The following is a 26454-nucleotide window of genomic DNA, read 5'->3' on the forward strand; positions in this document are numbered from 1 at the left end:
AGTGTTGGGCTTTACAGGGGTGGTAGTGGTCACGGCCCTAATACTCTGTGGGCCTCAGTTTCCTCAAATGTAAAAATGGGAGGAGGTTGGGCTGGATGACGTCACGGGTCCCATCTGGCCTTGGAAACCTATGAAGTCACTTCCGGACCTAGCCTCGGCCTATGCATCTGTAAAGCAGGGGGGCACCTCCTGAGGCAGCGCTGGTGGCCGTCCAGCCTCGCTCGAGTCTTCTTTAGGAAGGTGCTTTCCCCACTTCCAGGTCCCGGGCCAGAAACTTCCGCAGTACCAGCGTGTTTGCCCCTCAGGCCTACGCCGGATAGAAACAGCGGCTCCTGACCGGTCGCTTTGCGCCTGCGCCTGCGCCTGCGTCTGCGCCTGGATGACGAGAAGCCGGCGGGGTGGGGCAGGGTGGCCGCTAGCAGGTATAACCCTTACACAGTCAGGTTAGGCAAACTCCTCCCCCTCTGCTTCTGGGTGACCCAATCATCGCCTCCTCTGGGGTTTGAGGGTGGGGCGGAGGGGGAAGAAGGTGTGGCCTCTCTTGGCTTCTCAATCAACCTTTCCTTCCTTCCTCTTGCTCCGCCTCCGGGATCCTACTCTGCGTTTCTGGAGGCTGGAGGGGCTGGGCGGGTCTTGGAGTCGGAAGAGGCGGAGCCTCCTTTGCTTATGCCTGTAGGCTATCCAATCCCAGCGTCGGCCGGGGTCGGGGGTGTGGTCTCTCGGGCTCTCTCTTAGCTTCCTCCGTTCTCGTACCTGGTCCCTCCCCCAGATTTGCGCAGTCGCAGCTCGGCGCTCGGCTCTGCCGCCTGGCCGGAGGCGGGGCCGCGCACGGCGCTCTTTTACTTTTGTCTGACGGCGGCGGCAGCGGGGCGCGCGGGCGGTGGGCAGCATGGCGTCGGAGGTGGCAGCTACAGCGGGGGTCGAGGCCGAGGCCAAGCCCAGGGCTCTACTGGAGGTCGCGTCTCGCGCGCAGTTCGAAGAGCTGCTGCGCCTCCGGGCCAGGTACGGGCGCCCCCCGGGGCCCCATTCCACAGAGCCAGAGACCGAGGCCGGGCCGGGGGGGAGGGGTTCCGGGCCCTTGAATCCCTGGGGCAGGTAAACTGAGGCTCCGACCGAAGCCCTCGGGGCGGTCACCGCCTCCCGAGTGTCCCTCCGCCTTTACTCTGTTCTCTGCAGTTCAACGAGGCTTATGGTTCCAGTTAGCTAGGGTCGAAGCTCTGGAGCCTGGTGGGCCCCGCCCCTTATTTACGGATGGGGAAACTGAGGCAGGGGGCGCCCGAGGGAGGCTGCCTCTCCGCACCGGGAGGAGGCGTGGGGGCGGGGCAGACACGCTTGCCCTGATGGGGGTCAGTGGGAGCCCTATATGAGAAGGGGACTCACAGTGAGGGGTCCCCCCCAGCAGGCCTGGTGTTCCTCCTCATCTCTGACCCCCTCCCACCTGGGCGCGGCCTCGCTGTCCGTGGGCTGGCCCTGCCCTCTGCGTGCAGGAGCACGGGGGAGTCGCTTCAGCCCTGTCTGCCCCAGTGTCCTCATGGGTAAGATGGGGATCGAATGGTGGTTCCGGTCAGAGAGCGCCTAGTCAGCACCAGAGCCGCGCCTGGGCTCCAGTGGGAGGGGAGAAGAACCTCTGAGAAGGGCCAGAAGCCTCCAGGATTGTGCACACTGCCGGCAGGGAAGCCTGAGAGCCGAGGCCCGGCCCCAGGAGCTTGGCGCTTCCAGGGCTCGTGGGCACCGGTCCCCGAAGGCCCCCGATCCCCGCCAGTGGCCAGTCTGAGCTTCCCAGTACGGGCGAAGTTCGCAGACGTTCCCGCCTTTGTGGAGTGCCCCGGGGCTTCATCCGGAGAGTCCTTGATGCTCTCAGACCACAGAGATTAGTGGAACTGGAGCACATGGGAGGTGGTGCTTGGCAGGTGGGGAAGGAGTGAATTTCTACCTCTAAAGAGAAAAAATGGTAGCAGCTTCTTCCCCAGCGTGTTGTGAAGGCCTTTTAGAAACTCTTCACTCTCCCTTCCCTTCTCAGTGACTTGTTAAACTTAGGTGAAACAAACCTTTTTCATGGAGGATTTTGAGCCTGGGTACCCATGTTGGGGTGACCAGGCAGGGTTAAGGGAGATTCTTGAATGTCTCCACAAGCCCTTGTATCGGCCAAGTAACAACTCCTGTATCTAGTGATTCTTTTGGGACAGAAGAAAGTTTTCCAGATACTTTCAGTTTACCTTTTAGGTGCCAAATCTTTAAAAACTTAAGAGAATTCATTCTGAATTGTATATCACCTGCTTCCAAAATTGCTTTCAAGGTAACTCAGTGAATTATTTCTTGGTTCTCGTTTGAGAGCTGGAAGGGCTTTAGAAGTCCTCTTGGCCAACCCCCTTTTTTTAAGATGAGGAAACTGAGACCAGGCAGGCTGATGAAGGCCAGTGATCTTGGAGGTCAGTGACAAGGTGACAGAACTCATTGGTCTTGTCCATGCTACGTGCAAACATGGCTGCCATCATTGACTCCCTCCCCCAACTCAGGATTGGACTCAGGGCAGGAGATAATCCTCCAACCCCTTTTTGTGTGTCCACATGGTGGGGGGTGCTGAGTGTAGTGGGGGAGTAGATTTGGCACTCTGGGCTTGTTCTCTTGGGAAAAAAAGTATATCTGTTACAGTGTTTCCCCAAGAACACAGCCTTCTCTGGGCTTGCCAGGTGGGTGCTGTCTCTCAGCACAGCATGGGGTCCCCTTTTCCCTTCCAAAAGGTGTCATTGGGGGCTGTCGTTGGTCCCTCCCTGGTGGGGCAGGTTCTCCAGCTTGTCAGAGCTGGGGGACTTAACAGCTAGGTGCAGTGATGGAGCGATGGGGAGAGCTCTGGCCACTTCCCCACCCTCGGCTGGCTCACCACCCTTTCCTTGCTTTTGTTTTCCTTCTGGTTAGTTGCTTCTCTTTCCATTGTCAGGATTTTTGCCCTTCTCCAGCTTGGGGGATTCTGAAGGCAGATGCAGCCCCATTCCAGGGGAGAAGTTGGTTTAGGCCATCCTGAGATCCCAGATAGAGGCAGGAGTCTGTTTGAAGGACAGGATGGGGCTCCTTAGTGGGGCAAGCCTTCCTAAGCCTAGTGACCCTGGACTGAAAGAAGTGGAGACAAGGCAGATGATTTCAGGCAGACAAGCCAAGGAAAGAAGACGTCTCCAAGGCCAGTCCATCCTCCTTGCCTCCCGACTGTCTTCACATTGTTTTACAAGCTTAACTTTGATTCTGTTGCTCCTCTAGTCAGTAAACTGCTGGCTCCCCATCAGCTATCTCCTCTATTGACATTCAAACCTCCCTGTTCCTTTTGTTCCTCTCTCATGGTTTGCCATCCAGTGACATTGGCCTCCTGGAACCAGAGACATTTCTCTGCTCTGCATTTTTCCTGGCTGTCCCCCATTCCTGGGATCTTCTCCCCTCTCATTCATCTCCTGACCTCCCTGGTCAAATACACACTGAAATCTCACATTCCACAGGAAGCCTTTCATGAGCTGCCTTAATGCACCAGGGTCTTCTTGAAGATTTTCTCATGGTCTGTTGTGTAATAGCATTTTAGTACAGAGTTGTTTGCATGTTGTCTTCCCCCACTGGACCAGCAGGCTTTGAAGCCTGGCACTGGCTTTTGTCTTTCCTTGTATTCCCAGGGCTTCACACCAGTCTTGGTTCAGAGCAAGGCTTAAATGCAGACTGAGTGACAGTCCTTAGCTTGAACAGCATCTGCATTTGGATAAGTATATCTTTAAAAACTTTTTAATACACGTTTTAAACATAGATATTTGGTTTGCAGGTCCCTCATTGTCATCCATTTCTGGGCACCGTGGGCTCCCCAGTGCACACAGATGAATGATGTCATGGAGGAATTAGCCAAGGAACACCCCCAGGTGGCGTTTGTGAAGGTATGGGCGGGCAGTTGTTTCTACTTCTGTCTTTCAAGTATAGTGGCCTTTTAGACGTGAGGTGGCTACAGTTCCTCCAACACCTCTTACAAACTCTTCCATTTTCCTTATTAACCTTGCTCTCCTATGTCCCCTGACTTGAACCACCAGCATTATGAAGATAGCTTGGGGAATGTTGTTGGTAATCCAAAAGGTTCTTTTAGTTAGTTTTGTAATTAATTATATGCATATTGCTTCTGGCAGCAAATACCATCATGGTTGTCTTTTGCTTAGACTAGTGTGAGTGTATCTGCCTTGTTCTGGGCAAAGTGGGCATGGTGGGTAGAACTCAGCCTGCAGTCTGGAAGATCTGAGATTAAACTGTGCTTCTGGCACTACTTGGCTGTGTGACTAGGCAGGATTACTTAGGTTTTCTCAGTTACAGTTTTCATCTGTAAAATGGGAATGATAAGGGCATCCACCTTGCTGGGTTGTTGTGAGAATCAAATTAATGTCTGTAAAGTACTTTGCATATCATTAAGTGCTCTGTCCCCTTCCCCATCTTTCAGAACAGCAGCTCTCTAAAGCAGAAGGGTTGACTGCAGTTAAAATATTAATAGGAAATGGACAAAGTGGGAATAAGGGAATGTTCTAGCTGTTGGATAAAGAAGGAACATGTGAGGATTAGGGGACCTGAGGGAAGGGAAAGGCAGCAGTTATGAATCAGCTTATGTTGAAGGAGGAAGTCATACTGCATGCTGTTTGAGTTCAATGCTGGGAGGGGAGGAAGCAGGCAGCTTGGGTACAGGCCTCCTTGGTCTTCTCAGGCTCGGAGGCCCCAAGCTTTGATATGCTGAGGAATAATGGGGCTCCCAGCTTTTGACTTGCATGGTAATGGAGAATTTTTTGGAACTTTTCAACTCTTCATTTTCCCCTAAGTCTAATTCATTTTTCCTTAAAGATACAGCTTTATAAAAAAGAGTGCTAACATTAAATTTTGCTTAATGCAGGACTGCAATAAATTGTGAGTGTCATCACTGCTGATCCAGGCACTTTGGGGACCCCCTTTCCTGCCTCCCATTTTGAGCATGTTGGAATTGACTTTTTGGCATGTGATAGACCCAGCCTAAGTCGAGCACACTCAATATTGAATTCAGAGATTCAATGAGAAGAAATAAAAAAGCATTTAGCTATTTTGCAAGTAGAGCTGAAGGGATTAGTCAGTTTTAAACATTTGCATGTACAAAGTTCATGTAGAGACACACACATAATCTCAACCCCTCTCTCCCCTCCCCTCCCAGGATCGAAGCCCTTCATCATCTGCTCCCTCGTCCCTTTCCAGGCTTCTTACACCTCACTGTCTGCCTTATACTCCTGGATCCAGTAACATTGGCTTTGTGCTGTTTGATGAACAAGGCCCTCCATATCTCTGCTCCTGACCTTCTTGATAGCCATCCCCCAGGCCTGGAATACTGACTTCCCTGGCTTCCTTTAAGTCTCAACTACAAGCCTAGCTCTGTGGTACAGTGGATAGAGCACCAGTGCAGGAGTCAGGAGGACCTGAGTTCAAATCTCACCTCATACACTTGATACTCACTAGCTGTGTGACCTTGGGCAAGTCACTTAACCCCAGTCACCTCATCCTGGGTCATCCAGACATCTTGATGAATATCTGGTCACTGGATTCTGATGGCTCTGGAGGAGAAGTGAGGTTGATGATCTGCACAGCCCTCACTCAAAAAAAAAAAAAGTCAAGTGCAAGTCATGTCATCATTTCTCTGATGGCATGATCTTCTTTGACAACGACAATGACAAACACACACACACAAGGCCACCTTCCCCAATGCCCTTCCCTCTATTCATTATCTCCTATTTATCCTCTGTAGACCTTGCTTTGTTTGCCTCTTGTGTCCCCTATTCAATTGCAAAGGGGCAAGACAGTCTTTTACCTCTTTTTGTAACCATAGCACTTAGTACAGTGTCTGGCACCCAGTAGGTGCTTAGTAAGTGTTACCTGATACCTACACACACACACACACACACGCACACGCACACGCACGCACACACCCCTTCATCTATATGTCTTTCAGCTTTGTACATGGAAACACAGCTAATATGCATACATGTTATACACAATATGCACATGCTCATATATGTGCATTTTTCTGTTTTTTGCAGAACAAACTGAATTCTGACAAGCTGATCCAGCTACAATTGATATCACAGCTTTAAAGCAGTGAGCTTTGAAAAGATTTGGTAGGTGGATGGAAAATGGCAGTAAAAGAGATACTGTGACCTTAGGCCACAACTCTGACACTCCTGATGGCAACATTCAGACGTGTAACATTAGACTTTTGTGTTTAGCCTGTGATAAAAGGTAGTGATTACAAGTGAGATGAAAGATTAATGATTTCAATCCCAGGATTAATCAAGATAAAGGTAATTGTTCTCAGTTAGTTTTGATGGGAATCATATTACTGATTTAAGTAATGCTACTCCTGTCTGACTGCCCCATGATTTATTTAGAGTGAAGACAGAATTACCTTCACGTTGGTTGCTCACCTTGGCTGTAAGATTTTAAGTTGTTAAGGTAGTTAAGGGACTTGTGAAGCCTTTCTCTTCATTTCAGACACCTGCACTTCAGATAAGGCAGCCAAGGAATAGTGCGGGCCTGTCTGGGTTTGCCATGACTTGAGTGAAGATACCTAGAGTGGACTGGGAAATCCTTTCAGAAGTCATAATTTTCCTAAAGTTCTTTATTTGTCTTAATTTTTCTTTACCTGAGAGGTCTCAAGGGCCACTTGTAGCCTTTGTGGAATTGCCAAGGTAGCTCATTGAAAGTGCTGCAGTTATATTTGGTCGCAGGTGTTCCGGGGATAGTGAATAAATAGAATGCAATGTTTTCAAGGGGAAGTTGCACTTCCTAGTCCAAGGGGCAATAGAAGCCAAGTTAATAACGCTTGAGCTGGTGCAGGTCATTTGAAAACACCTTCTCTTCTTCCTGAGTCTTTTAGGGATTGTGAGGGCATGAAGTTCATAAACAAGTGAATAAAAATTGGATTTATCATTGCTATCAATATGTTGGTTTCATTCATCAGTTTTCTTCTTAGCTTAGTGTAATCTTTGGGTCAGGGCAGTGTTTGCTTCATTTTCAGTGCTACAAATTCATACAAATTGTCAAGTCTAACCTTCACATTTTACATAAGGAGACTGAGGTCAGTAGGTGTTAAGTGTTTAAACCCGTCTAGATTCCTAGGAAGCCTACTGTATGGGAAAGATATGTCTTCCCATTTTTTTTCTGGAATCATCCTGCTCATTTTTTTGTACAGCACAGTAGTATTCCCTCACAATCATAGACCACAACTTGTTCAGCCATTCCCTAGTTGAGGGGCATTGAATATGGTTTGATTTAAAAAGGGTAACTTTTGTTTTAGTTGGACTATATCCTGCTTATTTGGGGGGATTAATGGAAAATAAGGTGATAGTACCTTAAATTCAGATGCTGACAAAGCACTTATTTCAGCACAGTCATAGCCTCATCTACCTGGAGCTAGCAGGGACTTCAGTGACTGACTAGGCCAGGGGTAGGGAACTGGGATGGGGAACCTGCGGCCTTAAGGTCATGTGACCCTCTAGGTCCTCAGGTGTGGTCCTTTGACCGAATCCAAACTTCACAGAACAAATCCTTTTATTAAAAGCCTAGACTCTACGCCATCCTTTTCATTATAAAGATGTGATAACTGATGTCCTGGGGCACTTGCCCAAGGTCACCCAGCAAGGAGGTCATAGCTCTTTCCATTTACTTCATTCTGTCCCTTTCTCAGACCTGTGTACCACCCAGTACAGAAAAATTGTACTCTGGAACTTAATTTATGCTTCTAAAATGCTCTTTTAAATAGTTAAAATATTTGAGTGATTTTTGCCTATATTTTGGTATGCTTAATAAAAACCCCCACTTTATTTCAAGTTTAAATGAAAGGTTATTATGAGCTGGCACAGAGGGGTTGGGGCATTTTTTTTTTTAGTCCTTATGAGTGGCAGAAGTGTGGGGTCAAATGTAGAACCTTACTGTAAATTGGCCAGTTTGGGGACATTCTCTGCTCTGCTCCACATCTGGGGATCTTGGGTCAGACTCTGAATTGAGCCTGAGTTTTCTCATTTGTAACATGTGAGTCATGTTTCCCTCAACTCCTTCTGAGGGCTGTTGCAAGGTGAAATGATGTGGCACCTGTAAAGCTCTGCAGAGTGTAGGGTGGGCATCTTGTGTTCCTGTCCTTGGGACAGAGCTTCCTGCCTTGGATCTTCATTGAGGAGTCAGCAGATTTTTCAACCCTGGGCCCCTTGTGCTGTGCCATGATTGCCAGTGTTGCTTGAACTGGAGAAGGGAAGGAATGGGAGAAGAGGAAAGCAAAAAGACATGAGCTGAGGGTGTGGTAGTTGGGTAAGAAATGACCCACCTTTGTGCAGCCTGGGAGGTAGTTCTGCCAAGAACACCTTGAGGGTGGTGGTACCTTGAAGATGCTACGAGACATCTGTTGGATGAGTATTGAGAGGATAGAGGCATAAAATGACTAGAAATTGGATTTCTACACTAGCCTCTCCGAGCAGTTGAGAGCAGTGTCTTGTTTCCTTTAGGGTGTTGGCAGGAGTCTGATAATTGGAGACTGAAAAGAGGCAGATGGGCTCCTGAAGACTGTAGGGACATTGAGGAGCCACTGGTAAAATAACTCTGAATGAAGTGGTGTGGCCACGAATAGCACTGGGGCTCTCAGTTCAGTGAGTATGGAAGGAAGGAATGCTTTAGGGCCTTTTGCCAGTCCCAGGGATAGCAGGAAGTGTGCTAAAAAAAAAAAAAAAAGGTTTGAATGTAGGCAATGCATAGTAGTGATAGGAGAAGGAGAATCAATTGTCCAGACATCCTCTGGGATCCAGGCAAGCACTCTCTCTATCTCTCTTTCTCTCTCCCTCTCAGTCTCTCCCCTACCACTTCCCTTTTTCTCTGTCTGTCTTTTTCTCTTCTTTTCTCAGCAGCACATGGGCAGATTTCTGCTTCGGTGAGGGTATGGAGACCCAGCTGGGGGAAGGTGCCCATTGCAGTAGTTGCACTTGAAAGATTCCTGGCCAGGTCTAGTGTAGGATCTGGTTTCATGTATACTTTGGGGTCTTTCTTTACTTTGAATTTCTTTTTCAGCTCTTTTTTTGGGTTAGTTCTTCCTCCCGGATTCTTCTAAGGGTAGGAAGCAAGGGAGGGTCTTCTTTTCCCCCTTTCTTTTCCTTCTCTTCCTTCTTCTGTCTTTCCTCCAGTTTGGGTTCCCCATGACAAGAAGCTGGTTGTTTTTAGAATTGTAGAGAAAAGTCCTTTAGAGGTTTTAGCCCCCACAGGATGTGGTGATCTTTGATTTTGGCCTCAGTTTTGACTGTGGTAGTAGGAAGACGCCTGCAGTGACAGAAATCGCCACTTTTGTCTTTTTCCCAGCTGTCATTTAGTTGTCTTATAATGGCTCAGACCAACCAAGGATATTGGGGAAGGGCCTTTTGGGGTTAAACATGATAACATACAGATTCAAACTCACGATAGGCACAAAGATCACAGTGATATTATGTTTCCATAGAATCTAAGTGATTATTTTTCATCATCTAAGTGATTTAGAATTTTACAACTTTTAGAAAAAAGTATTTTGTTTGAAATAGCTCTGTGAAGTGCTCACTCTGGAAATCAGTGCCTTTATTAAAATAGAAATGAAATGAAGGGTATATTGGGAAAGAGGATTTGAGCCTGTTCTTTTACTGCTTCAAGGTGGCAAGAAAATTTCTTAAATTGATCAAGCATGAAACAAGAATCTACATGTTGACCACAATTAGAGAGTTGTCCCTCATAATCAAACCTATAACAGGACTAAAAATCTGCCACAATAAATCAAAGCCATCAGTATTTTAGGGGTAATGTGGGGACTGCCATGGGATTTCTGGAGAGTTCTATCCTTTGACTTCTGGAGAAACAGACCTTTAGGGAGAGAGTTGGACATGCCCCAAATACAGCCAATTAAGTGGAACCTTCAGTGTTGAGCACCTACTAGGTTCTCATAGGTGTCCCTGGCTTCTTCCTAGTATAAGTACAAGACTTCTCCAGGAGAATCCAGAATGATGTTTTACCCTGCTGGTTCTTGCAGAGCATGTACTAAGACTTAGAGGAAAATGCCCTAGGGACTCACACACACACCATACTTGGGCAGTACCCCTTCCCTGAGTTTAATACAAGAAATGTTTGTGAAGTGCCTGTTAGGTGCTCTGTACAATGCCAGATGCTAGAGAAGTCAAGATAAAAATAAAATGACTTCTGACCTGAAAAGTCATTCTTTACTGTTGTGCTTTAAGAAATGAGCCAAAGGATGTGAACAGGCAGTTTTCAGATGAAGAAATTAAAGCATTCTATAGCCATATGAAAAAATGTTCTAAATCCCTATTGATTAGAGAAATGAAAATTAAAATGACTCTGTAGTTCCACTTCACACCTGTCATACAGGCTAATGTGACAGAAAAGAGAAATAATAAATGTTGGAGAGAATTTGGGAAAATTGGAACACTAATGCATTGTTGATAGAGCTGTGAACTGAACCAAGCATTCTGGAGAGTAATTTGGAACCATGCCAGAGGGCTACAAAACTGCACATCCTTTGATCCAGCAATACTACTACTAAGTCTGTATCCCAAAGAGATCGTAAAAAAGGGGAAAGGACCCACATGTACAAAAATATTTATAGTTGCTTTTTTTGTGAGAGAAAAAAATTGGACATTGAGAGGATGCCTATCAATTGGGGAATGGCTGAATAAGTTGTGGTATACGAATATAATGGAATACTATGTGCTATAAGAAATGATGGGCATGTGGATTTCAGAAAAATCTGGAAAGACTTGCATGAGCTGATGATGCTAAGTGAAGTGAGCAGAACCAGGAGAGCATTGTACACAGTAACAGCCACACTGTATGATGATCAACTATAATAGACTTAGCTCTTCTCAGCAATACAATGATCCAAGACAATTCCAAAAGACTCCAGATGGAAAAAGCTATCCACATCCAGAGAAAGCGCTGTGGAGTGTGAATGCTGATGGAAGCACATTGTTTTTTACTTTTTTTTTGTGGTTTTTCCCTTTTGTTCTGATCCTTTTTTTCATAACATGACTAATGTGGAAATATGTTTCACATGACTGTACATGTATAGCTAGCCAGATTGCTTACTGTCTTGGGGAAGGAGGAAAATTTGAAACTCAAAATCTTATAAAAAATGAATGTTGAAAACTATCTCTGCATGTGATTGCAAAAAAAAATTATTAATTGGAAACAAACAAAAAGAAATGATGAGCAAGGTGGTTTCAGAAAAACCTGGGAAGACAAGTAAACTGATTGAGAGTGAAGTGAACCTAACCAGAACAGCACAGTAACAGAAACTTTATAACAAAGACCAACAGTGAAAGACTTAGCTACTTTGAAATGATGCTGATCCATGACAACTCTAAAGGACCCATGATGAAAAGTGCTACCCCATCCAGAAGGAGTAATCAGAGACTCTAAGTGCACATCCAAGCATTTTTTCTCTTTATTATTTTTTTTCCTGGAACATGGTTAATGCAGAAATATATTTTGCATGATTTCATATGTAAAATGGGTATCTTTTCACTTTTCTCAGTGGTGAGAGGAGGTAGAGAATTTGGAACTGAAAGTAAAAAAAAAAAAAGTAAAAGAAAAAGACATTCTTTTAGAGGAAATGCAAATGTGCAAAAATTCATTTAGTACAAGGTGATTTGAAGAGGAGGTTCCTTAGCAATGGAGTATCAGGGAAGGCTTTTCTTTCCATTTCTCCCCCCAGTTATTAAGCGTTTATTTTTCTTCTCTCTTAACCTTCCTCTTCCCCATTGAAAAAAAACTAAATCTTGTAAGAAATAAATATAGTCAAGCAAAATAAATTGCCCATTGGACATATCCTAAAGTTTTTGTCTCGGTCTGCATTTTGAGTTTCTCATCCTCTTCTTTGTGAAAAGGAAGCTGAAGTGCTTAGAGGTCCTTGGGAATGGTCACTGATCATTGCAGTGATCAGAGCTCTTAAGTCTTTCCAAGTTGTTTGTTGCATCAGTGATCCTGATTCTGTTTATTTCCCTGCTTCTTCAGTGGTGCATACAGATCTTCTCAGGTTTACTTTTTGTCATGTCATACAGTACACTAGTATTTCATTGTACTCGTATGACATCATTTGTTTGGCTCTTCTGCAGCGGTGGACAGTCCCTTAGTTTCCATTTCTTTGCTTTTGTGCAAAAGAGATCTAGGAAAAGTTTCCCTAGGATTTGGTATCTGAGCAGAGCCTCAGTGGACCGTGGGATTAGAGTAAGTAGAGATACGGAAGGTAGGAAGGGAGGAATTGCTGACCCTGTGGCAGTTTATGTGAATGTCTGAAGGTAGGAGACAGCTCAGAGTGAAGCCCTAGCATTCTCTGTGTCATTAGGGCCGTTTTGCTGTAGGTTTTTGGTGTGGTATAGAGACTGATCACATATGTTTCTTAGGAAGACTCCTTTGGTGATTGGAGAGGTCAGATTAGAGAAGGGAAACTGAAGGCAGGGATCCCAAATGCAAAGATTGATAGAGCATATGTGCTGAAAATCAGCTGCCTGCCCTCATGTCTTCAGGGGGAGTGCCCCAGTGCCCAGAGTCAAGGACAGACTTTGTCATTGAGAGGGACCTCAGAGGCCCCCTCAAACTGGGGACTTAAACTCAGTGACTGTTCACTGGGGCAGCTAAGAAAGGTGGGGCCTTCCTGGGGAAAAAGGGAACTTTGAAGATAGAATCATTGGGGGAGGTATGCTCTGGTGACTTCTGGTTAAGCCTGTTGAGTGTGAGATGCCACCAGTATCTGGTCTGAGTTGTCCAGCAGCAAATGAACAATGTGAACCTGGAGTTCCTGAGGGAGCTCAGGGCTGAGCCTACAGATTTTCTAGTCCTCCTTCCAGTAGAGAGCCTTCTTGCAGCTCTGGCCGTGGTGATGATAGCCTGGGAGAATGTGGGGAAAGGGGTCCCAGGACAGCACCTGGTGGGAAACCCCCTCCTTAGGCAGTAGCATGTGAAGATGTGTGTGAGAGGTACTATTAAGACCAGTTCTGTTCTGATTTTTAAAAAAGGGTTGACAGTGGATCTGGCAGCCAGAGCTAGCCAGTTTGCTTTCAATTCCTTGTCAGATTCCTGAACTTATTAAATTAAAGGAGTAATTAGTGAGCACTGAGCAGAAGTGTTGATTGCTAAATGCCATTGTATCTTCTGCCAGAACATGTCGTATCAGACTAATGGTATTTTTATTCTTGATGTCTGGGATGTTAGGGAGTTCTCATCTGGTTCCCCTCTGGCTAACTGAACCAGGAACCACGGGGGTGGGGGAGTTGTGGTGGGGTGGGGTGATGCAGAGGTGTCAGTTGAACCAATTGCTCCTGGCTATCAGAGGAGACCATTTAATATTGAGAAGTGTCCTGGGCTGCCCTGGAAAGGGATCTGTGGCTCTCCTTTGAGGCTAATTGAGCATGCATCTGTGGGAAGCAAAAGGAATCTTGGTTGAGAGCTGAGTTGACCCAGATACCCCAAGCTCCCTTCAGCCCAGGGATTCTTTGAAGAGGAGAATGTAGGAGACAGCAGTGCCTGAGGACTGAGTCAGAGACAGTGGTTAGTCCTTGAGAAATGCATGAACCTGTGAAAGCTGAGCACTGATAACTTCAAAAGAACAATTTTGGTAGAGGTAGGGGAGCAGAAACCTGAGTTGTTCAGTCATTTCAGTCATGTCTGACTCTTTGTGACCCCATTTGGGCTTTTCTTGGCAAAGAGAAAAAGAGAAAAAATGGTTTGTCATTTCTTTGTCCAGCTCATTTTACAGATGAGGAAACTGAGGCAATAATAGTCATACAACTAGTAAGGGTGTGAGGTTGGATTTGGACTTGGGTCCTCCTGGTGCTCTATCTTCTGTAATGAGTAGCTGACCCCAGAAACCCAGCATCAAGGGGTTAAAAACGAGTGGGTAATGAGGGCATGGAGGCAGTGAATAGAACTTCCTCTTTCTTGGAGGCTGGCTGTGAAAGACAGGAGAAGAGTGGTATTAATAACAATAGTTGATATATAGCATAGATATATAGCATATAAAGCATGTCACCTGCAATGTCCTTTCACCAACTCTGTGAGGGTAAATGTAGCAGGCACAGTATTAGGTAAAGTCATTTTGCCATGTTTGAAGTGAAATTTGAACCCAGGGCCTCCTCAGCTTCCAAGACTGGTGCCCTTTCCACTAGACCAGATCAAATCAAGGTTTGTTTTTTGTTTTTCTAGAGGTAAGTGGATTTCTAAAGGTAAATGTTTGTGGGCACCAGAGGAGCTAGGACCAGGTCGGATGGAAGGGACAGAAGGAGGAGAGCCCTGGTGAGGCAAAAATCTACCTCTTCCCCAGATATAAGAGCAGAGAAAGTGAAGAGTGATGAAGTGTGAAACAGGAGAGGAGGGAGCTCCAGAGATGCACTGGATCTTCCCAGGATGGGAGGTGAAATCACATACAGCTGGGAGAGGATGGGCCTTGGGCCTTAGGGAGGAGGCAGGTGGGAAGCAGACCCTTATGAGGAGGAGCCCTGAGAGGCCTTGCTGGGCAGGCTCGAGGACCCAGCTGAGAAGAGCGAACTTGCCTTTGTGGTGTGTGTGTGTGTGGCCTGGGTGCAGGACTTCTTCCTCTCTCCACAGTTCAGCACTTAGGAATAGGAGCAGAGAGTGGCACCATGGGGCTGGCCAGGGGCTGAGGGTGAGCTGACTTGAGGCTTTCAAGCTTTTGAAGCACTTTACACACTTCTTGGTACTTGGGCCTCACATCTCTGAGAGCTTATATCTCCATTTTGAAATTGAGGATGCTGAGATTCCAAGAGGCTAACATCACTCAGCTAGTGAACCCTGATTTTCCTGACATTATCCCCTATCCTGTGTTGCTTATTTTTGGTGTTGTAACTGGGAACAGGAGAAATAGAGAATAGAGTTGGTGTGCTGAGAAGAGAGAGGGTGAGGTGAAGGGAGTGGAGAGAGGGTTAAGTTTAGAAGGCATGAGATCAGAGAGCAGCTTGAGAGTTGAGGATCATAAAAGCAGAGTAGTTTGGGGGGATTGTGAGGTCTTTGGTGTGACTTGCCACTGGGTAGCCTTGGAGTGAAGGACATGAAATTGGGATGTGAGGGTGTTCTAAAGGCTGTGCTAGTCATTTGGGGAGGCGGTGAGGACAACATAGTTTTCTACAGATGCTAGTGGAATCTGGGAAGGCAGGCTGTGGAGGGAAGAACCTCTGCTTTCTGCTTCTCGGGATTGCCCATTAGCGGCTTTTTCATTCCCCTGACACTCTCTCTGTCTCCCCAGTTTCATAGAGGAGCAGACTTAAGAGCTCTGGTGCTTTCATGGTCTTTTTTTTTACGTACTCTCTCCGTGCCTTTGCAGGATGGTTGCATTGCCTCTCCTACTGTGCTAAAACGTGGCAGGAGGAGAAGAAAAGCTAAGAAGAGAGCCTTAATTCCCTTTTTTTTGTTTGGGGTTGAATTCCCACTGTAGTGTTAAGTAGAAAACTTGACTTTCTGTGAAAATCTTCCTTCTCTTTGGGGGAACACCTGGCCTTTTTCTTGATGGGATTGTATTTGTGAAGCATCTGGATGGCATCAAGGTATAGCAGAGAGTTCCCCGGTCAGGGACATAGGGCCTGTACCAGACTCCATCTCAGACTGGGGTTCTGTGAAATCCAGAAAGGTAGGTCACCTTGGAGAAAGCAGGAAGAAGGTCACAAAGGAGAGACTTCAAAATCTGTCACAAATTTCATATACAAGTAGACAACCATTGTTTCTCATTCTAGCTTTATGGTAGGCTATTATATGTCTAGCTTTGCTTTTATTTAGTTTCTGGTTTTAGGTTTTTTATGTAATTGATTACATGCCACAATAAAATTTTATTTTTTAACAGTTATGGTAAAGAAGTAATTGGGATACGTGGCCTAAGCTTTCTTGCAGTTAAAATTATTTTCTGAGGGGGGTTTTCATGATCCAAACTTTGTTAAATAAGTTAAAAGACATGTTTTGGCAAAAGGATTTCTAGACAAGTGTCTAGTTAGATCTAATTCATTGGAAAAATATTTTACAAAAATTTTTATTTTGCTCTTTATAAAGTAGGCAAAAATATTTTAAATTATTGGTTAGTAGGTACCCTTAGTGTTTAATGGAAGCTTTGTGAATTTTGGTAACCTGAGTATTGACAGTGATATTTTCATTCGCTAACATAGTTAATTTTATTTTTAAATGTTTCTCTTTGGACGCATTTGTTAGGTTCTAAGGGGCTGCAGAAAACCCCCTTATTATGGGGAAGTGAATTGGGAGCACTTCCTCGTTGCTTTTCTTTTCCTTTTATATTTGTAGGAGGGAGACAACTGGTTTTTTGGCTATATGACTATTTTTTTTTTAAATTTCTTTTAGCTTCCATTATTTGTAATATAGAAACAGTATACAGGAAAACAAATCAAGAAAAATGAAAACCAAAAAAGTCTAATCTTTTATGATAATAGTGTTTCCTGAATAAAGGTACTTTTGAAGGGGGTTGATTTCTACAATAGAAAACTAGTAGATTGTAATTTGTCCTGAAGGCTCTGTTCTTTATATTTTATTCTAAAGGATCACCCTTTTCATTAATTAACCTAGCAAGCTTTTCAAAAAAGCAATGGAACAAAGAAAATAGAGAAATTAAGTTACACTGGAAACTCAGAAAGTCAATCAATATACAATGTTTGAAGCTCTGAAAGAATCTCTGAGTCTCCGTTTCTGTGGACCCTCCAGGGGAGAGTCCTAGGACATGGAGGCATGAGGTTAGAGGCATCAGTGTAGCAGCAGGGCAGTGTCTCCTTGCTAGCATTTAATGCCTGCTCAGAATTTGGATGAATCATTTTATCATGAACACATTAGAATATATTTGAGTTGGTCCACCCCTCCTGCCAAAAAGTGGCCTTTGGAGCTGATACGTTTACAGCACACATTTATTGTGTGACTATTCTGAAATGTGAATCTTTATTTTGACATGACCCTCCCTCATGCCTGGAAAATACAGGTTCATTGCTTTAGGGCTGGAAAGGGCATAGAGACTCAGAGAAAACTGAGTGAGGAGGAGTGAAGGCTCCTGTGAGTGCCACACTGGAACTCAGGCTCTCCTGACTCTGAAATTCACTGCTCCATCTCCCACACCACTTGGAAGTATCGATGCTGAATTCTGAATTTAGAGAAAACCCAAAGCAAAAAGAAGTCATAGGGAAAGTAAAAGAGCACAGAGTAACTGAGAGTCTGTCTCTTTCAGAGTTTCTCTGTTTATCCCTCCTTCCTTTAGTTCTTGTCTGTGCATTTTTCAAAGTGCTTCTTCCCTTGCCCTTATCTTCACTTGCCACTCTGTGGCTGGCTCCCTTCTCCCCCAATGCCTTCTCAAAAAGAGAAAACCATAGTCTTTGTAGCAAAACAGATTGATGATTTTGCCATGTCCCAAAATGTCTGTCTCTTTCTGCACCTGAAGCTCAGATGGGAGATTACATATTTCACCATGAGGCCCTTGGACTTGGGTGGTTAGGCCTGTGCTTAAGTCTTTCGAAGTTGATTGTCTTTAATGCTGTTGGTGCTGTATCCTGGCTTCTCCTGGTTTTGCTTGCTTACCTCTGCATCAGTTCATACAAGTCCACATTTCTCTTAAATTGTCTCCATTTTATGTTTTCTGACAGCTTAATCATATTCCATTGCATGAATATTCCCTAAGTGCAGCTCTCTTATTCACCATTTGCTTAAGTGCCTCCTTAATTTTTAGTTCTTTATCATGAAAAAATGAGCTGCTATAATTTTTTTGGAGGGCAAATATGGTCCTTTTCCTCTTTATTCTTTGGTGTGTAGGAAAATAGTGGTATTGCTTGGGTCAAGGGGGTATATACATTTTAGCAGATTTTTGGGGCAGAGTTCCAGCCTTCTCAATAGAATTAACTTCCCGAGTTCACATCTCCACCAACAGTGGAGCAATGTGCCTGTTTTCCTGCAGTCTTTCTAACAATTGTGCTGAATTCCTCCTCTGAAAAGAGGAGGAAGCGACTATTCATTGTAAATCACTTGTAACTTATAACCTGGTAAGATGGGTGTTCATCATGGACTTAGGCTTGCCTTTGCTGGGGGAGACAGTGGGGGTGGTGTCCTGGCCTTCTGTTCAATTTCCATGAAAAGGATGGAGGAAAAATTGTTGGGGGGGGGGGCAGTAGAGCTTACCGTCTCTAGAAGCCCCTTATTGCGATCATGAAGTGAGCAAGAGCATGTCTGGGATGTGTGAATCTAGGAAGCTGGGGCGGGGTGTGCGTGTCAAAATTCCACAACAGCCATCTTTACCATTATTAGTGCTGCTGCCACCATCAGAGATCTCCTTCCAGAGTTCAGTAGTCAACTTGAATTTGTGGCTTTAGATTCACAGAATTTTCACATTAGGATTTTGCATATTAGAAGTGCAAACTTGCACAGAGAAAGGGTTTTGCAAATGTTGATTCAAAGGTGCCTCACAAACAGACAATAAAATATTTGGAGAAGAGTCAGAAAACCCAGGAGCGTGCAAGGTGAAAGAGACAAACAAAAGATAAATTACTCTTCATTCTCTATTATATAGTCAAGATTCTTTAAAAGAAATATAATCTGACTAGGTAAAGCTTTAGAGAAAAACAGCATCTTCAGTCTGCTGGAAATTGTCAGATTCTTGAAAAAAAATGAGTGTATATTTAAAAAAAAGTTTTAACAGTATAATTTATCAATAAATTTTATTTCCTACAGGTATAATGTTAATGCAGGCTCTTATTGGTTTCAAAAAGTTTATATTAAATTGACAGTCCTTTGAGGGAAAAATATAATGTGCTTGAGTTTTTCTCACATCATCCCATTGACAAACCTCAATGTAAAGTAGTTTACTGTAGTTGAATTCTAATGTCTGATTTAGAAATTCTAGTACTAAATAGGTTTTCACAGCCACATTTCAGACATTGCATCATGTCATAGTTCAGAGGCTTCAATGAAATTGTCCAATATAATGCTGCCATCTTGCTTTTTCTTTGAGTACACATTTGAATGGATGAATAGACTCCTGGACAGGTTGTCTGCAAGTTTCTTGCTCACTGGCCAGCAGCCTTGCAGGAGTTAAAAGTAAAATGTATCAGACATCAATAGTTTATTGGAGAAATACTCCTTTTGCTTCATAATTTGCAGAAGGCCGCAGCTGTCAGTCATGATGTACTGCCTCTCGGAATTAGTCAATAGAGCAAACAGGAAGGATTGCTGTGGGCAGAAAATCAGCGCTGTAATCATGACATAACTGGGGTCAGTGATTTATGGATTTCAATATAGTAGGAGCTGCATATGATTGAAAATTTACTAGGTCACTAGTGCACCAAAAGCCTCCAGGCATCTTCTGAAATGTGCAACAAAATAAAACCCTCTGAACCTGTTTTGACACTGTGCACGCGCCGCCAGTGAGTCTCATTTAAATGTAAATGTGTCGTAAACTTTTGCACCAAACTCTTTTAAAACATAAAATTCTTCAAAGGACATTACAGGAGAGAATGATTCCTGTTATTGAGATACAAAACCCTCTGATGATCAAGTCTGTTTTTTCTTCTTTTCAAGTTGGAAGCGGAAGCAGTTCCTGAAGTGTCTGAGAAATATGAAATTAGTTCTGTCCCAACCTTTCTGTTCTTTAAGGTAAGCCTAAAGCCAGCCAGGAGATCTCTTTGCTGTCTTGTCAGTGGAGAAACCTTTCCATTCCCCCTTCTCCTGACCTCAAACCCTGAGTCGGAGGCCTGACTTCTGTCTTCCTTGGCTTGGGTGTGGGGCACTGAGACTGAGGACTGCACTGTGCATGTGGCTCCCCACTCCTTGGGCTTCTGTTGCTCCTCCCTGAGGAAGAGGAACTGGGTCCATGGGACAAGAGCCTGAGATTCCCCTGCCCACTTGTTTTTGTGCTCTCTGGGAGCAGTGGCCTGTCATTGGTGTTGGAGTGAGCCAACCTGGTTGACTGGAGCTGCCTCCTGAGGAAGGCTGTTGGGAGCCCCATTTGTGCAAGGTCCTCCAGTACTTTTGGTTCTGAGCTTGGGAGTTGGGTGGCTTGGTTTGGAGCCAGGGCTTGTCTGCAGACAGGTAGTATCATAGTTCTATTAGGACCCTTGTGGCCATGGCTGCTGTAGGTCTAGAAATTCAGGAGCCATAACTCCCAGAAAGCTTGATTTGTGTTCGTGCTGGGATTAGACTGGCCACTGTGAACTCAGTCCAGGGTTGCTGAGTGAAACTTTTATGGGCTCTGCTTTCATTCTCGTGGCTTTGATACGTCGAACCATCTCCATGTTTCTGTGTTGGATTTGGCAGTGTCCCTTTTGGTGAAGAGATCTTCCTTTCTACTGAATCCTCACCCCCTTTTTTGTTCCCGGGGGGATGTGTTTCTTTGGTATTTCAGTTTCAGGGAGGCCCTGAGTAGACTGAACAGTAAACCTTTGCCAATGCTTCTTCCTTGGTTTTAGAACTTGCAGAAAGTGGATCGGTTAGATGGTGCCCATGCTCCTGAGCTGACCAGGAAAGTGGAGTCCCATGTCTCCAGCCATGTTCCTCCCCGGGCCACTACCGAATGCACGAAGGAAGACCTGAACCTTCGGCTGAAGAAGCTGACGAATGCTGCTCCCTGCATGCTCTTCATGAAAGGGTCTCCACAAGCACCCCGCTGTGGTGAGCGTCTTCTCATGGGGCCAGGACCAGAATGGAAGAAGGGGGATGTTTCCCCCAGAATCACAGACTCTTAGAGCTCACAGGGGCTGAATTGGCCCCTTGAGGGCAGAACTGTGTCTTTGCCTTTGTATCCCAGTGCGTGACACATGATTGGTTGATGGGAGTCTGCATCCTCTCCTGCTGCTTCCACTGATGGAGTGCCTCCCTAGGGCTTAGTCGTGGTTCTTGGGCAGATTCTCACTCTTTGAGCCCCCTTTTATCTTCCTTCTTGACTGTTTTAAGGAGTTATAGAGCTTGCATATCCTTTCTTTGCCTAACTGCCAGTAACCCTGGTGTGATTTTGGAAGATGCACCTAGCATCCTGGTGCCATGATTCTGTGAGAGCCCCTGGTGGCTGGAGACACGGAAGTCTGATGCTTTGTTCAGTCTCCACTTTGGTTTTTGATTTTATTGGTTTGCTTTCCATTCAGTAGACTTTACACCTTCCTGATTCTTCAAGCATTCCTTTGGTGGTCCCCCAGCTAATGCCCCTTGGTAGCCTCGTGGTCCCCCAGCTCGTGCCCCTTGGTTTCCTGTCCTTCCTCCTGGAGAGCCTTGGTTTTGAGGATGTGTTTGAGACTCCATCTACAGCAGAGGGGATCTGTGAAAGTAGGTGCCAGTCGAATGAGGTACCCTGGGCATCTGGTCACTGGGGCTTCCTCAAGATGACCAAACTGACATTTGGCTCTGATTTCTGCAGGGTTGTCAGAAATTGTAGCTGAAGTTATGAAAGTCTTCAGCTTAAAATGAGCTCCTGAAGAGCTCAGCTATGTTTGTTTTGTTTGGTCTTCCTAAAGTGTCCTTTGCTGTGTGTTGCTTATCAGTTCTGAGATTCGTAGTCTGCTGTATTTTCTCTGCTGACTGACCATGGTCAAAAATGACCTGTCTGAATAGGTGAGAGGTGAGGGCTTCAGGACCTAACTGTGACATTCTGGTAGCAGCAGCAAAGGTTTGTAGTAAAAAGCAGCCAAGTTTTTTGGGTGGTGTTTAGTTCCCTTCATCTAAGCAGTGTGTGAGAGAGTGTGTGTGTGTGTGTGTATGTATGTGTGTGTGCATATATTAGTGTGCCCTCCCCTCACAGAGTACAGGAAAGAGTGTGGATGGTACTGCTTGAGGGCTGATCATTGCCATGGCAATCCTCAGCAGATAGTGAGCACAGAGGTGAAGGGGTGGTGTAATTTTTCCAAATTCTGTGGCAGGAGATGGGGGCGAGAATGAACATTCATAAGACTTCAGAAGACTTGAGTTTGACTTCCTTTTAACTAGTTATGGAAATTGGGGCAAATCATTTAACTTCTCTGCCTCAGTTTTTTTCCCTATGAAAGTAAGGAAGTTAGATTTAGTCCTTATCAGCTTGGAAACCAAGCTGGAAAAGTACCTTTTTTTGAGCTCTCTCCACTTGAAATAAAGTCTCTCTGTTCAGCATTTGTAACATACTTATATATTTCAGTCTGATTTCATTATGCCCCAGGCAGCCTTTCAAAGGATTTAAACAAATAAAAGTAGTTTCTGGGTACACACGCATAACGTGTGCATGCATATGGGTGTGTATAGAATATTGTATTCACAAGGCTCTTGCAACCCTCAAACCCTGTCTGGTCAAATTAGACAAATGAAACATGTTGCTGACAAAGGGGAAGGTTCACAGAATCAGGCCCTGAAGTGGCCAGGGAGCTTGGAAGACCTCTTGGCCAGCACTGTCCTTTTAGAAGGGAGGATGTAGTGCTACCTGGCAGGTCAGTGGCTGGGCCTCAGTCCCTGGAATTGATGCAGGTTTAGTGGGAACTTAAGTGAAACCAAATCAGAAAACCCTCCAGGTCTCCAGAAGGAAGAAAGGAAATCCAAAAAGAAATCCCATTACCGCCATTCCTTCCTTTGTGGGATGATGTTAACCTCCTAAGAGGCAAAGAGAAGGTGGGTTTTCTGTGCTGCTGATTCAGGTCAGGCCCTTGGCCTTGGCCCATTTAAATGTCTTCACTTGGAGCAGTGATCCATGTAGCAGATGGCATATGATAAACCACTGCCATTAATTTGTTCAGTTTCTCCTAAACTTTATTTCTTTTTTGAAGTTTTCCACATTTCAAAAGAAAAACAGAGTGGTTTATTTGTACCCATTTTTCTTAATCCATTTTATTGCATTGTCACAGATGGTGTGGCATAGTGGAAAACCCCTGATTTTGAAATCCCCAGGACCTGGATTCAGATCCCGTCTTGGCATCTTGTTCCCTGTATGTCTCCTGGCACATCTCAGTTTCCCCCTTTTTGGAATGATGGGCTTGGCCTTTGAGGGCTCCCAGGTTGAGCAGGTTAGTCACTTTGAGTGGTCCCTTGGGGATCAGCTACAGACCTTCCCTCACTGAGGATTCCCTTCCTCTGTGCCAGCTTTCGTTTCCATCTGTGCCACACAGAATGGTTTTCTCTGCTGCCATTTCTAGGGGTGACACCTTTTGGGGGAAGCTCTTGGCTGCTCCCACGTCTTGATGTAGTGAGTAACATGCTTTATTATGACAGTCATTTCATCGCAGGACACCTTTCACTTATGTTGTTGAATGTCTTCTGGCTGATTCAGTGTCACCACCTCGCTGTGGTTTTAATGATTCAGTGTGCGTGATTCCTTTCCCTTTGCCTTTTACTGACCAGGCAAAGGCAAGTGAAGAGACTGGTAAAAATCCGAAATGTTTTCAGAAAAGTAGATTTAGGGTCTGCGCTGGGGTTGGTTTAGAGTTGGCCTGAGTCAGGCCAGGTCTCTGCTTTCCTTGTTAAAGGGGAGCTCTCAGCATCTGCTTGGCTTTGCTTTACCACAATACCTCACGGAGCCTGGGACTCTGCTCTCCAACCTGCAGTTGGAACCTCTTGTTAGGAGGGGAGCCCTTTGGGCAGGGCTGTCTCCCTTTTCTCTTTGTATCTCCAGCTCTCAGCATAGTGCCTGGCACCCAGGCAGTGATTTATATACCAAGTACCTCCCGTGAGCTGGGCAGACAGGTGAAAAGGAGATGAGACCCTGTGACCTTACAGGAACAACTGTATACACAAAGAAATGAAAACAAGATAAAGAAAGAATAAGTGGAGGGTGGTGAAGAAGTTGTATTAGCAGAGTTAGGAGGCAACCCCCCCAGGTTACCCCAAAGGGGAGCTACAGCCCATGTGAAAACATGGAAGTGGGAGATGGGAGTGAGAAGCAGTGACAGGAAATCAGCTGGAACCAGATTGTGGGGGTGCTAGGGAGCCACTGGGACTTTGGAGGGAGAGGCAGACCTGTGCTTTAGGGAGAGTACTTTGAAAGCTCCAACAGAGAGAAGAAGGAAGAGAGGCAATCCATGAAGCAGCAGCATTCCAGGGGAGGAGGGAGGAGGAACTGAACCAGGGTGTTTGTGATGGGAATGGAAAGGAAGGGGGTGGATGTGGGAGATGTGGGAGTGAGGCCTAGGAAGAGCCTCAGTCATGGAGAAAAATCTGAATGAGGCTCACACCCTGGCCTCCTGAAGGCAGGGAGAGACATGGGATTGTGTGTCTGAGAAAAGATAGATTGAGAAAGTACAGGAAAAAGGATTACCTCTCTTCTCCAGAGTGTTTTGTTGTGGAAGTGCTTGAGATGACCTCCCTGGCAGGTGACCAGGAGCTTCTGGCTGGGATGCAGGCTGAGGTCTTGAACTAACCCTTTGAGGGCCTGCTCAGAACAAACAGCCTCCCGAGTTGAGCTCTCTAACTTCCTTTGGGTGGCCAACTTCTGACCTATGCTATTTTGGGTCTTTGTTAAGGATTAAACTTGGGTTTGCTTTGGTTTTATTTAGGTCATCTATCATGAAAGAAATTGAATAGTGCATCTGTGGATGCACAGTTAAAGCCTGGCATTTCCAGCTGTAATTACTCTGATTGTAGGTGAGGGCCTTCCTTCTAGAGTTACCTAAGTCTTTGGTCTAGGAATAAAGCTGCCTTCCTATTTTATCCCTAAGCATAACATTTCCAGGCTGCTATTTTAACCCTTAAAAATGAAAGCCTCCCAATCAATCTTGCAGGCTACATGTAATTGCCTACGGCAAAAATAAAAGCTTTTTCTCAGCCTGTTACAGTAGAAATGAGTTACTGTATTGGCAACAGAATAACCATCAGCAATCAGCCGTTAGCTGTTTACTAATGAACTCCCCGATGAAGGAGGAATTTCAGAAGCAGTGCTTTACTCCAGGCTGTACATGAACCTCACACTGCAGTTGTAGGAAAAGCAACTTCGATGCTGTACAAATAAATATTGGAGTAAACTGCAGATCAGGGAAATTGTACAAGGCTTTGGCAGAAATCTCTATTTCAAAAACTGAGTGTAGTCTTGCTGGACATCAAGCAAAGGCCATTCTTGGGTTGGATTTCAGTTTGGACTTGAGGAGTGGAGCTCTGGCTCTCGTGCGATCTAGATGCACCTCCTGCTAGTGAGTCAGTAACAGACTGTGAAGTAAAAATGAGGCAGCGTCACAATTCCTGGTTTCTGTTCAAAATCTTGTTCTTAAAGTCAGAGAGATGCACAGTGTTGGGAAGTAATTCTAGAATTCTCCTGGAGGGACACAGAGGCTTTGTTTAGACTAGACTAATAGGCTTAGAAAAGAGAGTTTTCACACTTATTATTGTTTAGTACTAATGTTATAATAAGGAAGTAATGTCAGAAAAGTATAGAACAAAATGTGTCACAAAAGTATAATAAAATCCTAGTACATAATAAAAAATTGTCACCAAAGTACAGTAAAAAATCACATGATGAACTTTGGGGATTGTAAGTCGTTTTACAAATGAACCCATCAGGTTGTTATGACGTGGAAAGGGAGAAAGCATCGTCGACAACTAGCGACAACTTGCAGTGAACTACTGAGAATGGAGCTTAAAAATAGAAGTTTCTGGAAGTGTTCTGGGTTAAAAGAATTGTCCCCCTTTCCTTCTCCCTGACAGGTGAAGAGTTGGGATGGGCATTAGCGTTATAGGACAGGTGAGAGGACCGGGAGTGGCATGTTTCCAGGTGGATCCAAGGAGGGGATCATCTGAGGTTACTGGAAAGAAGGTTTATGACCTCTTTAATCTCTTAATGAGATGTAGTCTGACCCCTCACTTCCAGATAAGGAGGCCAAGCATCACAGGGTCTGTCTCTTGAAGATGCCTTTCTCTACCTGAGAGTCCCCTTTGGCTTATAGAGGATTCACTGTAGTTGGTGTTCAGGTAGGGAAGTGGTCTTCCTGCCTGCAATAGGACCATTATTGGCTCTTTTTCTAGTGCATTAGGCAGGCTAATTGTCTTACTGTTAAAAAGTGGCAGATGAAATGATTAAGATGTTTATAATTTATCTCAGGGAAACTAATTTTTTTTTTTCCGTATACAGGCTTCAGCAAGCAGATGGTGGAAATTCTTAACAAGCATAATATTCAATTTAGCAGTTTTGATATCTTTTCGGATGAAGATGTGCGCCAAGGACTCAAAATGTACTCCAATTGGCCCACTTATCCTCAGTTATATGTGTCTGGAGAGCTGATTGGAGGTCTTGATATTGTGAAGGTGGGAACCTGAGAAATCTGCTACGTGTTCTTAATGCTTTGTAGATAGTTTCTTTTTAAAAAATTTATTGCTGACACCTTTTTAAATCAAACATCCTTAGACATAGGGGTGCCCCTAGACATAGGTTTGGCCTTGACACTCTGGAATTGATGAGTCTTGTTTAACAAAGAAAAAGAGTTAAGCAAAAGCCACTGATGACAA

At 44.9% G+C, this 26454-nt stretch overlaps 1 protein-coding gene across 5 annotated transcripts in view; it reads left to right on the plus strand.

Moving 5' to 3' along the window:
- The first annotated feature begins 150 nt into the window (after positions 1 to 150).
- The window catches only part of GLRX3 (glutaredoxin 3), a 36142-nt gene continuing 9838 nt past the window's right edge, over positions 151 to 26454 (plus strand). For 2 of the 5 annotated variants that reach the window (XM_072629084.1, XM_072629086.1), the window contains exons 1-5: positions 775 to 1002; positions 3797 to 3905; positions 19597 to 19671; positions 20484 to 20685; positions 26081 to 26253. In XM_072629084.1, the coding sequence (XP_072485185.1) occupies positions 890 to 1002; positions 3797 to 3905; positions 19597 to 19671; positions 20484 to 20685; positions 26081 to 26253 (672 nt within the window). In that variant the 5' untranslated portion in view covers positions 775 to 889. Of the gene's footprint in view, positions 423 to 774; positions 1003 to 3796; positions 3906 to 6067; positions 6141 to 19596; positions 19672 to 20483; positions 20686 to 26080; positions 26254 to 26454 lie in introns of those variants that run through there. The other 3 variants (XM_072629087.1, XM_072629085.1, XM_072629088.1) reach the window with 3 other exon arrangements.

The sequence above is a fragment of the Notamacropus eugenii genome, chromosome 1 (assembly GCF_028372415.1).
Source record: "Notamacropus eugenii isolate mMacEug1 chromosome 1, mMacEug1.pri_v2, whole genome shotgun sequence".
Taxonomy (NCBI): Eukaryota; Metazoa; Chordata; class Mammalia; order Diprotodontia; family Macropodidae; genus Notamacropus; species Notamacropus eugenii.